Source organism: Pelodiscus sinensis, chromosome 4, assembly GCF_052426305.1.
Source record: "Pelodiscus sinensis isolate ZL-2025 chromosome 4, ASM5242630v1, whole genome shotgun sequence".
NCBI classification, from domain to species: domain Eukaryota; kingdom Metazoa; phylum Chordata; order Testudines; family Trionychidae; genus Pelodiscus; species Pelodiscus sinensis.
The window spans coordinates 79699769-79714421 of NC_143055.1; the positions used below are offsets into that span (position 1 = coordinate 79699769).

The following is a 14653-nucleotide window of genomic DNA, read 5'->3' on the forward strand; positions in this document are numbered from 1 at the left end:
ATGCTTGGGACATATAAAACCAGACTGCACAAAGCATTACAAAAATATACAGCAGGGATAAAATCCTGCAGTGGCAGGGGATAGACTAAATCAGTGGTTTTCAGGAAAATAATTTTCAGGGCAATAATTTTTGAAGGGAGGGCCACTTCACAAATTTCTGAAGTGAACCCAGGGCTGCCCCAGAAGAAGCGGGGTCTCAGGTGGAAGGAGCAGAGCCAGGACACTTCCTGTGCTACCCTGCCCACAGACCCTGATTGGCCTGGGTGTGGGCAAAGATTTCACATATTTCCCCCCCCCCCCTCAACCTTTTGGCACGTAGAGAGACCCACCAGCTGTTTTGAACATCTGGAGGTTCCCACTAGGTGTTACGCTCCCCCCGGTCCCAGGCCAATCGTGGTCTGGGGTTATGGGAGTGTGTGAAGTCTTTGCCGCCGACCTCCACCCTGCAAGGGGAGTGCGGTGCCTAAAGTGAACTGCCAACTGTTCTGAACAGCTGGTGGTTCCCTCTGGTACTGCGTGCCCCTGGCAGGGGAGGAGACTTCATGCACTCAGCGTCCCCAGGTTTCATTGGTCTTGGGGTGGGGGAATGGCAAGGTGCAGAGTGCCAGATCAATCATCTTGCCAGGCCTGATCTGGCCCATGGAGGCTCTCTTGCCCACCCATTCTAGATTTTTCTTAGAGTGTGTTCCACTTACATACCAGTGTGTCCAGTGCACTGCAACCAGAGAATTTTGCTTAGCAGTATTTGGAGAAGGGCAGTGCTCATGCCTCATGGTCTTCGCCTCTCCATGTCTCTCCAACCCCATCAATTTCTTCTTATAGACAGTGGCTGGAGTTAGGTCTCTTTGTGGTCTTAATCTCACAGCTTTTCACTGTTTTAGTGTCTTGTTCTAGTTGTATATAGTTAGTAGTGTACCAAGTGTTCATTTTAGTGTTAGCTGTATTTATTTAAATACCCCTGTGATGTCATCACCAGGGTTTGAACATCATTCCTCGTGGGGTGGAATGATCTCAATAATAATGTTTGTTGTGTTTAGTAATAGAAATGTAGCCATGTTAGTCTGGTGTAGCTGAAGCAAAATACAGGACTATGTAGCACTTTAAAAACTAACAAGATGGTTTATTAGATGATGAGCTTTCGTGGACCAGACCCACTTCTTTAAAGTGCTACATAGTCCTGTATGTTGTGTTTAGGTGAGGCCCAAGTCAAGGAGTGGTGTTCAATCTGTAGATTGGTCAAGAAACAGAATAGGTGGCTAGGCACTGTTGGCTAAAACAGCACCCGCACAAACAATTCATTTGGCATAGTTGGACATCAAGGGTCTCATCAGATCAGAGGTCCCCCTTGAGTTCTGAGAGTGCTATTGTTTCATGCTCTGGAGAGTCAATTTCAGGTTTTGATGGCAGAGCCTCTTTACACACAGTTCTCCAAAGACAAAGTGATGTTATGGACACTTCCAAAATTTGAGTCTAAAGTGGTCTCTTAGTTCCATTTAAACCAGGTGATATATTTTACTGTAGTTTTTTCCTAAGCTGCATTTATCTCCAAAAGAACAGTGTCTTCAGACATTGGACATCAGACAATTTCAGGCCGTTTATTTGGACAGGATTGCATCTTATTTGTTTGTATCATATCCAGACTGTACAAAGGGACAAGCAGTCTCCTTGCATACAATTTAAGTGAATAACTTCCTGCGTCAAAACTGTCTATGAAACAGTTTTGGCTATGCACGTTATGGGTGTGAGATCATTCTATAACAAGAGCAAGCTATTTTAGTAGCTTTCTTCAGTGGTATCTCAATATTGTTGTTTTGCAGGGTTGCCACGTGGTCATTGATATATACGTTTATGAACCATTATGCCACTATCATGGAATCCAGATCAGATGCAGAATTTTGGAAGGCAGTCCTGCAGTCCTTATTTAAGTACACTCTGAATCCCCATCTCCTATAGGTTTGGATCCTGTGTGTGTCATCCAAGGGTGTGTCTAGACTACATGCCTCTGGCGACAGAGGCATGTAAATTAGACATACCGACATAGTCAATGAAGCGGGGATTTGAATATCCCCCGCTTCATTAGAATAAAAATGGCTGCTGCATTGTGCCGTCTCACCTGTTTGTTGGCACAAAGCGGCAGTCAAGATGGGGATCAGTCAGCAAGAAAAGCCTTTGCCGACCGATCCTTTGTGCCTCGTGCAAAGGTTTTCAGGATCGGTCGGCAAAGGCTTTCCTTGCCGACCGATCCCCGTCTTGACTGCCACTTTGTGCCAACAAACAGCTGAGCAATGCACAACGCAGCGGTCATTTTTATTCTAATGAAGTGGGGGATATTTAAATCCCCACTTCATTGACTATGTCAGTATATCTAATTTACATTAATTTATATCTGGTGAGAGAGGCATGTAGTCTAGACACACCCCAAGTGGAATACATGCTTCTACTCAAAGAAAGGACATGGCAACTGTCATTCTGTGAGATGTAATTCTAATGTGTATTCCACAACCCATCTTCCATCCCCTGTGCATCAGAGTCTGATGTCTAGGCATTAGGTGCAAAGAAAATGAGTGAGGTCAGGGCAACAACTCCTAATATAGCCAGGGGAGAGCTTATGGCCACTAAGTTTGAGCACCATACTTTTATGGGTACTGCTAGGCAAAATTCTCTGATTCCAGTGCTCCAGGTGCACATATTCCTCAGTGGGATGCATGTCTGCATCACATCTCAAAGACACACAGAGACTGTAGTAACTGTTTCATTTTAAAAAGTCTCAGAGGGGTATCTGTGTTAGTCTGTATCTTTAAAAATGAGTAGTCCTGTAGCACCTTAGAGACTCACAAAAATATTTAGGATCATGAGCTTTCATGGGTAAAATCCACTTTATCAGATGAGTTGGAATCATCTCATGAAGTTTTACCCTCAGAAGTTCATGATCTTGTATATTTTGTTAGTCTCTAAGATGCAACAGGACTACTTGTTTCATTTTAGATTAAGTAATGCCTTTTCAGTCTTGTTATTATTCTCTTTTCACACACATCACATATTGAATAAGTGCCCCTGCCTAAATCCTCTTTCACTTTCTAAATAGTGGTGGATAGATACCCAGTTCACCTTCCATCTTTCACCCATGAATGTTAAAAACTTCATCTGGTTTTCTAAGTTAGTTGCCAACACATACCTATGTACACCATGCCACGACACTCCAACACATCCCTTCTCCAACTCTTAAAAATCCTCATCTAAAAAATGACAAGAGATTGTTCACTTTGATTTCTGACCCTCAGCAGTATTACAAAGCTAACTCGATAGCAGCATGGTTAACTGTTTACTCCCTCTCTGTAGAAAGGGCTAAATATTCATCTTTTATTTTTATACTTTTCATTTGAAAATTATCTTCATCTGTTACAATATACTTATTCCAGTCACTTTAAAAAAATTGTAACTTTCTAAAATCCATTACTTCGGATATTTAATAGTAGTTTTTTAAATGAAAAAAGAAAAAGAAAAGACTTCATTACAGTTCACTTCTAAGAGACAGGTTTGTAGATGAGAGCAAGGGGCAAATAACGACATTTGTTGTCAGCAATGCTTTATGGGTTTCTGGAATTCGTAGCCAAGGTTGGAAAGAGTTCACTTTGTGCAGCAGCATAGTTGCACTAGATTTTATAAGGTGTGTTGATTTGGGAAAAAAGACATGCATCTGGCAAAATAGCTGTTCTGTAAAGGGATATGACATTCTGGATTTACTGTCACTGCCACCCACTGATTTAAATGAAGTGCAGGTTTTAATTTTTATAAAAGGAGGAAAATATGCCAAAGGCACATGAGTGCACCAGCTGTACTAGCAATAGGATCATATTATTACAATTAACACAATGGTACTAGCAATGGGTTTTTCCAAACTTAAATTGTTTTTGATAGTTTTATTTTTATTATATTTTAAAGGTGGAAATATTGGAGAATACTTCATTCTAAATGATACATCAGGAGAACTCTTGGCCACTCGTAACTTAGACAGGGAGGATGTCCCGAACTTTGTCCTCATAATTGAATGTCATGACTTGGGCAGCCCACCAAGAAGCTCCAAAACACAGCTCCAGATTACAGTCCTGGATGAAAACGACAACAGCCCTATATTTGCAAAGAAGAACTATCAGACCTCTGTGAGAGAAGACCTTAAAGAAGGATCAGTAGTTCTTGAGCTCTTTGCTTCAGATGAAGATGGTGGCCTGAATGGTGAGGTCATGTATTCACTGATTGATGACACCTTTGGAGCATTTACTGTTAACAGTACAACTGGTGTTGTTGTTACTACAAAAGCACTAGACCGGGAGACCAAATCTCAATATGCATTTAGAGCTGTGGCAAGTGACTGTAGCATCCAAGGTCCCAGAAGCTCTACAGTTAACGTTCTGGTGCACATTGATGATGCCAATGACAATAGTCCAGTTTTTCTACAGAACCCTTTCAGAATTTATGTGCCTTCTGAAATTTCTGTGAATCAAACAATAGCTACTATGAGAGCTGAGGATGTGGATCAGGGGCCAAATGGTGCAGTGGCTTTTAGTTTTGCAGTGCCTGAAACTATGTTTCATATTGACATCAATACAGGAGAGATTTCTCTTCAAGAGCCATTTCCTTCTGAAGGTTTCAGTACCCATCTGCTGGTATTGGCTTCAGATCAAGGTGTGCCAGCGAGGACAGCCACAGCTCTATTGGCCATTTCTACAAGGGAACTAGAAGACATGATGTCATTCAGCCATAGTTTGTATGCAGTAGCAGTGCCTGAAAACAGTGAAGCAGGTGGGTATCAAACTCTGACTTGTCAGAGTCCTAAGACATTGGGCATTATTGAGGATGAAGCATGTAGAGAGCCTTTTTCACAATATGGAGCATTAGGGTAAAATTGTAATTGGCATATAGGCAAACAATATGTTAAGAGGAAAAAAATCTTCCTGGCCAGTGCACCATGGCCCAACTGGGAGCATGATGTACTGTCTCAGAGGTATAGGTGGGCTTCTGTCCCCCTGCACACATACATCTGAGTGCCAATCATGGAAGGCAGGCTGCTCCTTTTTCCAAGAGAAGAAAGAGATGTTGCACTGAGTGTTCATCCCTCACCCTGGACAGCCCTTGAGCATCTATGCTCTGCATCTGTAGAATGCCTGTAATGCTCTAATGATGAATGAACAATTTTTATCCTGTGCTGTTTTCCTTGCCAACATACATCTCCTTGGAATAAAGGCAAAATTTATCGGTCTGAGTGTGTGTGCTTGTGCAGGTGTGTGTGTGTGTGTGTGTGTGTAACCAAATGAGACTGATTACGTAATATATCTCTAATAGTTCACTTAAATAGATGTAGTGAAAGCTCCGGTAGATGGGAACTCTACAAATATCTGTTGCAATGTATGTTTTTTGGCTTTAGTGAAATCCCTGGTGCACTGTAATTGCATTCAGAGATTTTCCAACATTCTCCTCACATTTCCAAACTCCCTAAAAGAATGTGTTGAAGTAGGTGGGGAATGCACAGAGGCTGCAAAACATTCTTACTTAATAAAACATTGTGAAATCAGTAGGTTTGCACAAAGGGCAAGCAGTAGATAGAAGCCCACATTGTTAAATGCCCCCCTATAGATAGAGACTGAATTCCTTCAGTTACTGATAAGTTTTTGTGATCCTGCATATGCCTAAATACAGATGCACTAATGGGGCAGGGTAGGCAACGTAACCTAAAATTATGGAAATACTCCAAGGAACAGTAGTAAGAGAACACCATAGTCAGATGATCTCCCACTAAATATATTGCAAACATAAATAAGAGTAAAATTAAATTGTTTTGATTAAAGGAAGTTTAAGGAAACTTCAAGGGAAACTGGAAGATTTCAGCCAGAAAGCTTTGCTGTGTGTAGTAAGAAAACTATAGGGTACAGAAGTGCAAATACATGTATGCATTGTTTTATGTGATGGTTTTACCAAGTAGAAGTTCTGTTTCTTTTCTAATTATTGTAATATTTTATATGATTTAAATAATTTAATTTTACTTGTTACAAAAAGTTATGACTATAATTAAACCCTTTAAGATTTGATTTGCTAGCTACAGTCCTGATTCTGGAACCGTTACTCCATATGAATAGCACTTACTCTCTCACCTAGTCCTATGAAAGTGTATACATTATAAAATTCAATATTAATGTACTCAGAATTGGCAGACACTTTTCCTATAATTTTTAGTTCCCTTTGGAATCATGCAGTCAAAACTTCATTGTAGTCAGAAAAGAATCAAAGTAATATACATAATGAAGGCCAATGGCTGATGTCCTTGCTTTGTTTTTACTCCGTATTTATGCAGACAAACTCCTCCTTAGTAAGAACCCCAGGACTTCTTCAACTAAAATATTTGTATCATTCCTCCAGTATGGTCTTACATAGTGTACAGATACTTTTAGAAGTTAACCAATATAATCAAGTCAGTGCACTCCTTCAAGTGTAAGAAACCTTTTCATTATTCACCATGTCTTCTTACAGTTGTATTGTAGTTTGTGTAGAACTGTCTGGGTGTCAGATTCACCAATAGAACATAGTCACAGCTGCTGTTTCTGCAGGATTCGCTTTTATTTATTTTTAAATACATATAAGGTATCTCGAAATTTATGTTCCTTCTTTTATTCTCTATATTCAGTGAGTCTTTTATTCATTATCACCCAAGAAATCTATCCTCAGACAGAAAGGCAAGAGAGATGCAAATTTAGAGGAAAAATGGGCATCTCTGCTTCCAATGTACAGATTACAAAAGAGAGGAAAAAAGAAAGAAAATAGTATGGGGACACAATCTGGCTTTATGAATAAACACAAGTCTCCTAACTTTAGGGTTGCCAGGTGTACGATTTTGAACACAACCGTACAGTATTTGAGCTTTCTGTTTTGTAAACAAATTGAGAAAATATAAATGTCTGGTATTTTCTAAATAAGATGTAATATAGATTGTGATGTAATGTCAAGTGTGTCCAGTATTTTTGTTGAAGCCATATGGCAACCCTAACTAACTTGGACAGTACCGGTGGATCAGTTCTGAGTTGTGCATGTGTGTCTCAAGCCAGAATATGTCTGTTTTGCCTCTTGTTCTTTAGAAAAGTCACACATACTATACAAACTGTTACATTCTAATGAATTTCAGGTACTTGGCTGTTTAATACAGATAGAGGTATTTTAACATCATAGGAGGATGCTTCTGATTTAACAGACAAAGCAGGAAGTTCTAAGTTAAGGCTCTTGCTGCAATCTTGCCTTGCCCTACTATGCTTGACTGTTTCAGACAGAAGTTGGAAATTGGGTCCTTTATCTGAGGCAGTATCTTTGCACAATGGACAGAGTCAAGTAAGTTGGATAAAGGTACTGCTTTTTGCTGTACATCTAGTTTTGCCTTATTAGGGATTTCAAGATTTGGCTTCATCAATTTAAGATACCAAAAGGTTCTATCTAATATGAAAATGAACTGTATGAAAACTGCAGCATTTTGTTGTTTAAATGCAAGCCATATTGCTACGCCAGTGTGAGCAAAACTCATCAGAAACCACAGAGATGCCATTTCTTTCCCCTCTCTCAAAAAAGGCATAAACGGTTTTAAACATTAAAAAAGGCTTCTGAGCTGAAAATTTGTAGACCCAGAACAGAAATTTATTGACCTCGCTACAGTACCCTGAAAAACCAAAGTAACAAATTGCTGAGGCTGCTGCTTCTTACTGACAGTTAGTGACTGTTGCTGGAGCTAGAGTCTCTTGCCTTGGGCAAGCGTGCTTTCACTAGTTCCTCCTGTAGTTAGTTTTTCTGAAGTGTTAAGTAGTGATTAAGATCATAATGGGGACTCCATTTTTGTTGTTCTTCTGTGGGAGGAGGGGCATATCTCACCTCCCTGGCTTCAAGTAGTGGAGACAGTGCACAAAGTATATGCCTGTGGGCAATCTTCACAACTCCTGCTTAAAGTGTTTTGGAGTGGCCCGTTTAGCAGACAAGTGATTGGCTGAGCCTTGGTAGGGAGAGGGACTTTCAGGCACGCCAGGGCTTTATAAGGCAGTGGGCAAGTGACCAAGGAGCTTGTGAACAGGTGAGTGATAACAGGGAGTTTAGAGAGGGAGTTTGGAAGGGGAGAGGGAAGGGGCCAGGTTCTCTTGCCTTTCTTTTCAAATCCCTTCTCCAGGACGGCAGCGATGGATGGTGATAGGTCTGCTGTTGTTACCTGCACGGAGTATGCCATGTTTGTCTTCCTCCCGGAAGAAAGAACGGATTTCATTTGCACTAAGTGCAAGCTGGTCGCCATTTTGGAAGAAAAAATTAGAGGACTGGAGGCCCAAGTGTCGACCCTATGCTCGATCAGAGAGGATGAAGACTTCCTCGATAGAAGGCAGCGTTTGATCCTTCAAGCATGGCAGGTGGAAGAGCCAGAGAGGGCAGTACAGGACCAGGAAGAGAACTGGCAGCATGTAACTTCTAGAAGGGGAAAAAGGCCAACACGGGAATCCCCCAGTGCTATAGAGGTAAGTAATCGCTTTCAGGCTCTTTCCACAGGCTCTGCAGCGCTGAATGCTTTGGAATGGACCTCACAAGGAAGAAACCGGAAGGGAACACCATCTGTTGGAAGGCATGGGATGCGTAGTCCTAGGGATGGGGGTTCCACGGCCACCACCCACAAAAGAAAACGACTTGTGGTGGTGGTCGTGGTCGGGGACTCCCTCCTAAGAGGGACTGAGCCATCCATCTGCCGTCCGGACCTGGACTCTCGAGCGGTGTGCTGCTTACCGGGAGCTCGCATTCAGGATGTGACTGAGACACTTACCAAATTGATCAAAAGGACTGAACAGGGATCGTTGAATTGAGGAAGTAAATGCATGGTTGTAGCAGAGAGGGCATTGGTTTCTTCGACCATGGGACTCTGTTCCAGGCACAAGGATTGTTAGGAAGAGATGGGATCCACCTAACCAAGAGAGGAAGGAGCATCTTCGTGAGCAGGCTTGCAAACCTAGTGAGGAGGGCTTTAAACTAGGTTCGTCAGGGGACGGTGACCAAAACCCTGAGGGGAGTGGGAAAATTGGATACCAGGAAGAAATGCAAAGAGGAACAAGCAACAAAGGAGGACCCCTGATTTGAATGGAAAAGATAGGACGATCAACTGGTTATCTGAGGTGTTTGTACACTAATGCGAGAAGCCTGGGCAACAAACAGGAAGAACTGGCCCAGTCTAAGAAATATGATTTAATTGAGATAACAGAGACTTGGTGGGATGACTCGCATGACTGGAGCGCTGTCATAGAAGGGTATAGACTGTTCAGGAAGAACAGGCAGGAGAGAAAAGGAGGAGTTGCACTGTATGTAAGAGAGCCCTATGATTGCTCTGAACTCCAGTATAAAGAGGGAGAAAAACCTGTTGAAAGTCTATGGGTTAAGTTTAAAGGAGCAAACAACAGCAGTGATGTTGTGGTTGGTGTCTGCTACAGAACACCGAATCAAGTGGCTGAGGTAGACGAGGCTTTCTTCGGACAACTGAGAGAAGCTTCCAGATCGCAGGCCCTGGTTCTCGTAGGGGACTTTAATCACCCTGACATCTGTTGGGAAACCAATACGGCAGTACACAGGCAATCCAGGAATTTTTTGGAGAATGTTGGGGATAACTTCTTGGCACAAGTGCTGAAGGATCCGACCAGGGGCCGCGCGCAGGTTGACCTTCTGCTCACAAACAGGGAGGAACTAATAGGGGAAGTAGAGGTGGGTGACAACCCGGGAAGCAGTGATCATGAGATGGTAGATTTCAGAATCCTGACCAAAGGAAGAAAAGAGAGTAGTAAAATACACACTTGGACTTCAAAAAGGCAGATTTTGACTCCCTCAGAGATCTGATGGGCAGAATCCCCTGGGATGATAACATGAAGGGGAAAGGAGTCCAGGACAGCTGGCAATATTTTAAAGAAGCCTTATTGAAGGCACAGAAAGAAACCATCCCGATGCGTAACAAGAGAGGCAAACATGGTAGGAGACCGGATTGACTTATAGGGGAAATCCTTGGTGAACTTAAGCATAAAAAGGAAGCTTACAAAAAGTGGAAACTTGGACAAATGACCAGGAAGGGTTTAAATGTATAGCTCGAGAATGCCGGGGGGTTATCAGGAAGGCAAAAGCGCAAATGGAATTGCGACTGGCAAAGAATGTGAAGGATAACAAGAAAGGTTTCTACAGGCATGTTAACAAGAAGGTGATCAGAGAGGGTGTGCGGCCCCTAGTGGATGAAGGAGGTAACCTAGTGACAGATGATGTCAGGAAAGCTGAAGTACTCAATGCTTTCTTTGCCTCTGTATTCATGGACAAGGTGGGCTCCCGGACGAATGTGATAAGTGACGCAATATGGGACAAAGGTGGACAGACCTTGGTGGGTAAAGAACAGGTCAGGAACTATTTAGAAAAGCTAAACATACACAAATCCATGGATCCGGACTTAATGCATCCGAGAGTACTGAGGGAGTTGGCAAATGTCATTGAGGAGCCTTTGGCCATTATCTTTGAAAAGTTGTGGAGGTCGGGAGAAATCCCGGATGATTGGAAAAAGGCAAATGTAGTGCCCATCTTCAAAAAAGGGAAGAAGGACGATCCAGGGAAACTATAGGCCGGTCACTCTTACCTCGGTTCCTGGAAAATTCATGGAAGGAATCCTTAAGGAATCCATTTTGAGGCACTTGGAAGAGAGGAAAGTGATTAGGAATAGTCAGCATGGATTCACAAAGGGAAAGTCGTGCCTAACAAATCTGATTAGCTTCTATGATGAGGTAACTGGCTCTGTGGACATGGGAAAGTCAGTGGATGGGCTATACCTTGACTTTAGCAAGGCTTTTGATATGGTCTCCCACAATATTCTTGCCAGCAAGCTAAGGGAATGTGGATCGGATAAATGGACGGTAAGATGGATAGAAGGCCGGGCCTGGTGGGTAGTGATCAACGGCTCAATGTCGGGGTGGCGGTCGGTTTCTAGCGGAGTGCCCCAACGTTTGGTTCTAGGACCGGTTTTGTTCAATATCTTTATTAATGATCTGGATGAGGGGATGGATTGCACCCTCAGCAAGTTTGCGAATGACACTAAGCTGGGGGAGAGAGACACTCAAAGGCAGAGATAGGGTCCAGAGTGACTTAGACAAATTGGGGGATTGGGCCACAAGAAATCTGATGAGGTTCAACAAGGACAAGTGCAGAGTCCTGTACTTGGGATGGAAGAATCCCAAGCATTGTTTTACAGGCTGGGTACCAACCAGCTAAGTAGTAGTTCTGCAGAAAAGGACCTGGGGATTACAGTGGATGAGAAGCTGGATAAGAGTCAACAGTGTGCCCTTGTAGCCAAGAAGGCTAATGGCATATTAGGTTGCATTAAGAGGAACATTGCCAGCAGATCCAGAGATGTCATTATTCCCCTTTATTCAGCTCTGGTGAGGCCACATTTGGAGTATTGTGTCCAATTCTGGGCCCCCCACTACAAAAAGAATGTGGACACATTGGAGAGGGTCCAGCGGAGGGCAACCAAAATGATTAAGGGGTTGGAGCAAATGACCTGTGAGGAGAGGCTGAGGGAGTTGGGTCTGTTTAGCCTGCAGAAGCGAAGAGTGAGGGGGATTTGATAGCAGCCTTCAACTTCCTGAAGGGAGGTTCCAAAGAGGATGGAGAAAGGCTGTTCTCAGTAGTGACAGATGGCAGAACAAGGACCAATGGTCTCAAGTTGTGGTGGGAGAGGTCCAGGTTGGATATTAGGAAAAACTATTTCATTAGGAGGGTAGTGAAGCACTGGAATAGGTTACCTAGGGAAGTAGTGGAGTCTCCATCCCTAGTGGTGTTTTAAGTCTAGGCTTGACAAAGCCCTGGCTGGGTTGATTTAGTTGGGATTGGTCCTGCCTAGAGCAGGGGGCTGGACTTGATGACCTTCTGAGGTCTCTTCCAGCTTTATGTTTCTATGATTCTAAGTGAAAGATCTGTAGAGCCTTTATTTCAAGACCTAGAAAAGACAGAGTTTTGCCTCTGAAATCTGTTAATGGAGGCATCTTTGGATCCCCGTCTGGCGCCATGAGATCAGAATCTGTGGTCTCAGTGTGCAGTGCATCTTTGTCAGTGCGCTGGCTCCAAGGGAGGAGTCGGGTAAGATACCCTAGCGTTGCAAGTTGCTGAAGCCTAGCTCTCGGTACCAATCCCATTCTCTAGTGCAGAAGCATCAGCAGAGGAGGGAAAGAGGACGGTCCCGTTTCCAGCACTAAGAGGCTTAAAGGGTCACATCCAGAGTCAGAGTACCCTTCATAACTACCCACTCATAAAGCATGGTTGACTGCAATGCAAGTGGTCTCCTGGTACCACATGGTACCAGGAGAGCCACATGTCATCCACCCCTGAGACATATGAGGTTGCCCTCAACCCGATCTAGCTAATGTCTGGCCTATCAGTGCCCCCAGTGGCTCCGCCATACTGTTGCTGGTACCGGGGCCATCTTGCCACTGTCTGGACAGAGGGTTAACTGTTCTGCCCTCTGTGATAGAGGTTTCTTGTTGGTGGCTGAGGGGTTCCATTTCACCCCTCAGCCCACCCTGTCTTTGGTTACAGAGGCCTTGGACTTGGGATGGGGCACTCATCTGGACTGACTCAAGACTCAGGTTGTCTGGTCTCAGGTTGTCTGGAATGTGCAATGCACATCAATGTAAAGAAGCTCAGGGCTGTCTGGTTGGCCTGTCTGGTCTTTTTGGGTAGAATAAGGGGGAAGTATGTCTTGGTTTACATGGACAACAGCAAAGTAATGTTTTATATCAATAGACAGAGTAGTGCTTGCTCTATTCCCCTGTGCAAGGAGGCGATGTCACTGTGGGAGTTGTGCGTACGCAACGAGATGCACCTACTAATCTTGTACCTGCTGGGTTCTCAGAATATGTTGATGGACAACCTCAGCGGCACATTTCAAATGCACGAGTGGTCCTTCAAGTGTGAGGTTGTGCAGGCCCTTTTCCATATATGGGACCATCCCCATCTGGACCTCTTTGCTATGAAGGGGAACAGGAAGTGCAGGGCCTTCCTTTCCTACCAGGGCAGCAGCAAGGGCTCTTTGGATGCCACCTTCCAAATTAATTGGGAGAAGTGCTTCTTGTATGCATTTGTCCCCAAATTGCTGACCAAGGCCCGTAAGGACAGAGCAGACCTCATTGTGATAGCTCCGGCCTGCCCCAGGCAACATTGGTACACGAGGCTCCATCAGCTCTCAGTAGTACCTCTGACCTCCCTCCCTTTGTTCTCAGATTTGTCGTCCCAGAACCACGGCATATTAATGCACCCCAACTTCAGTGCTTTACACCTGACGGCCTGGAGGCCCCGTGATTGAACTCAGTGGAGCTGCAATGTTCGGCGGGAGTCAGGGAGGTGTTGTTAGGTAGTAGGAATCCTTCCATGCGGGCTACATATGCTTCCAAGTGGAAAAAGTTTACTTTGTGGGCTTTACAGAGGGACACCCAGCTGTTGCAGGCTTTGGTGGTTCCATTTATTTTGGAGTACCTTGTGGGGCTAAAACAGCAGAAGTTGGCCACGTCATCCATTAAGGTGCACCTGGCTCAGATATCAGCATTCCACCTGATGTTGGAGGACCATTTGATATTTATCGCTTGGTGAGCAGGTTCCTTAAGAGTTTGGATAGACTGTACCTTCATGTGAGGGACCCAGTATTCCAATGGAATTTAAACTTCATATTGTCAAAGTTAATGGCTCCTCTGTTCGAGCCGCTAGCTACTTGTTCTTTATTGTATCTGTCAATGAAAGTTGTATTTTTGGTGGCCTTTACTTCAGCCTGACGCATTTCTGAACTAAAAGGCTGTGTCTACACTGGCATGATTTTGCGGAAATACTTTTAACGGAAGAGTTTTTCCATGAAAAGTATTTGCGCAAGAGATCGTCTACCCTGGAATGTGCCTTTGCGCAAAAGATTTGCTTTTGCGCAAAAGCATCCATGCCAGTGTAGAGGCTCTCTTGCACAAGAAAGCTCTGATGGCCATTTTAGCCATCGGGCTCTCTTGCGCAAGTAATTGATGTTACCTGTCTACACTGGCCTCTTGAGCAAGAACGCTTGCACAAGAGGACTTATCCCTGAGTGGGAGCATCAGAGTATTTGCGCAAGAAGCACGGATTTTGTACATTACAATGTCAGTGTTCTTGCGCAAATACTCATGGCCAGTGTAGACAGGTTGCAAGATTTTTAGCAATAGCGGCTGCTTTTGCGCAAAATCTTGCCAATGTAGATGCATCCAAAGTGTTAATGTCAGAACCTCCTTATGCTGTTTTCTTTAAAGATAAAGTTCAGCGGTGATCACGTCCATCATTCCTCCCGAAAGTTGTTTCCCAGTTTCATGTGTTGCGGGATATTTTTCTACCCATGTTTCATCCTAAGTCCCTGCCCTCTGTCAGAGTTATTTCTGGCAAGAAGGAACTGAGAGGGGGGCAGTTGGCAGGGTTTTGCCGACCTAGCAATATTGGTGCCAATCTAGGGGTCTCCCCTGCTGACCTACCATATCCAGTTATGGAAAATCTTCCCTACAACTGTGCATGTGGTATTCGCATCTAAATTGGAATGGACATGAGCAACACATCTCGAAGAACACCAGTTACG

The 14653-nt window shown here is 43.8% G+C and overlaps 1 protein-coding gene across 1 annotated transcript in view; it reads left to right on the forward strand.

The window, feature by feature from the left end:
- Positions 1-14653, forward strand: part of DCHS2 (dachsous cadherin-related 2) — a 199798-nt gene that overhangs the window by 151803 nt on the left and 33342 nt on the right. Inside the window, exon 13 of the mRNA XM_025185469.3 lies at positions 3943-4800. Within this exon, the coding sequence (XP_025041254.3) occupies positions 3943-4800 (858 nt within the window). The remainder of the gene's footprint in view (positions 1-3942; positions 4801-14653) is intronic.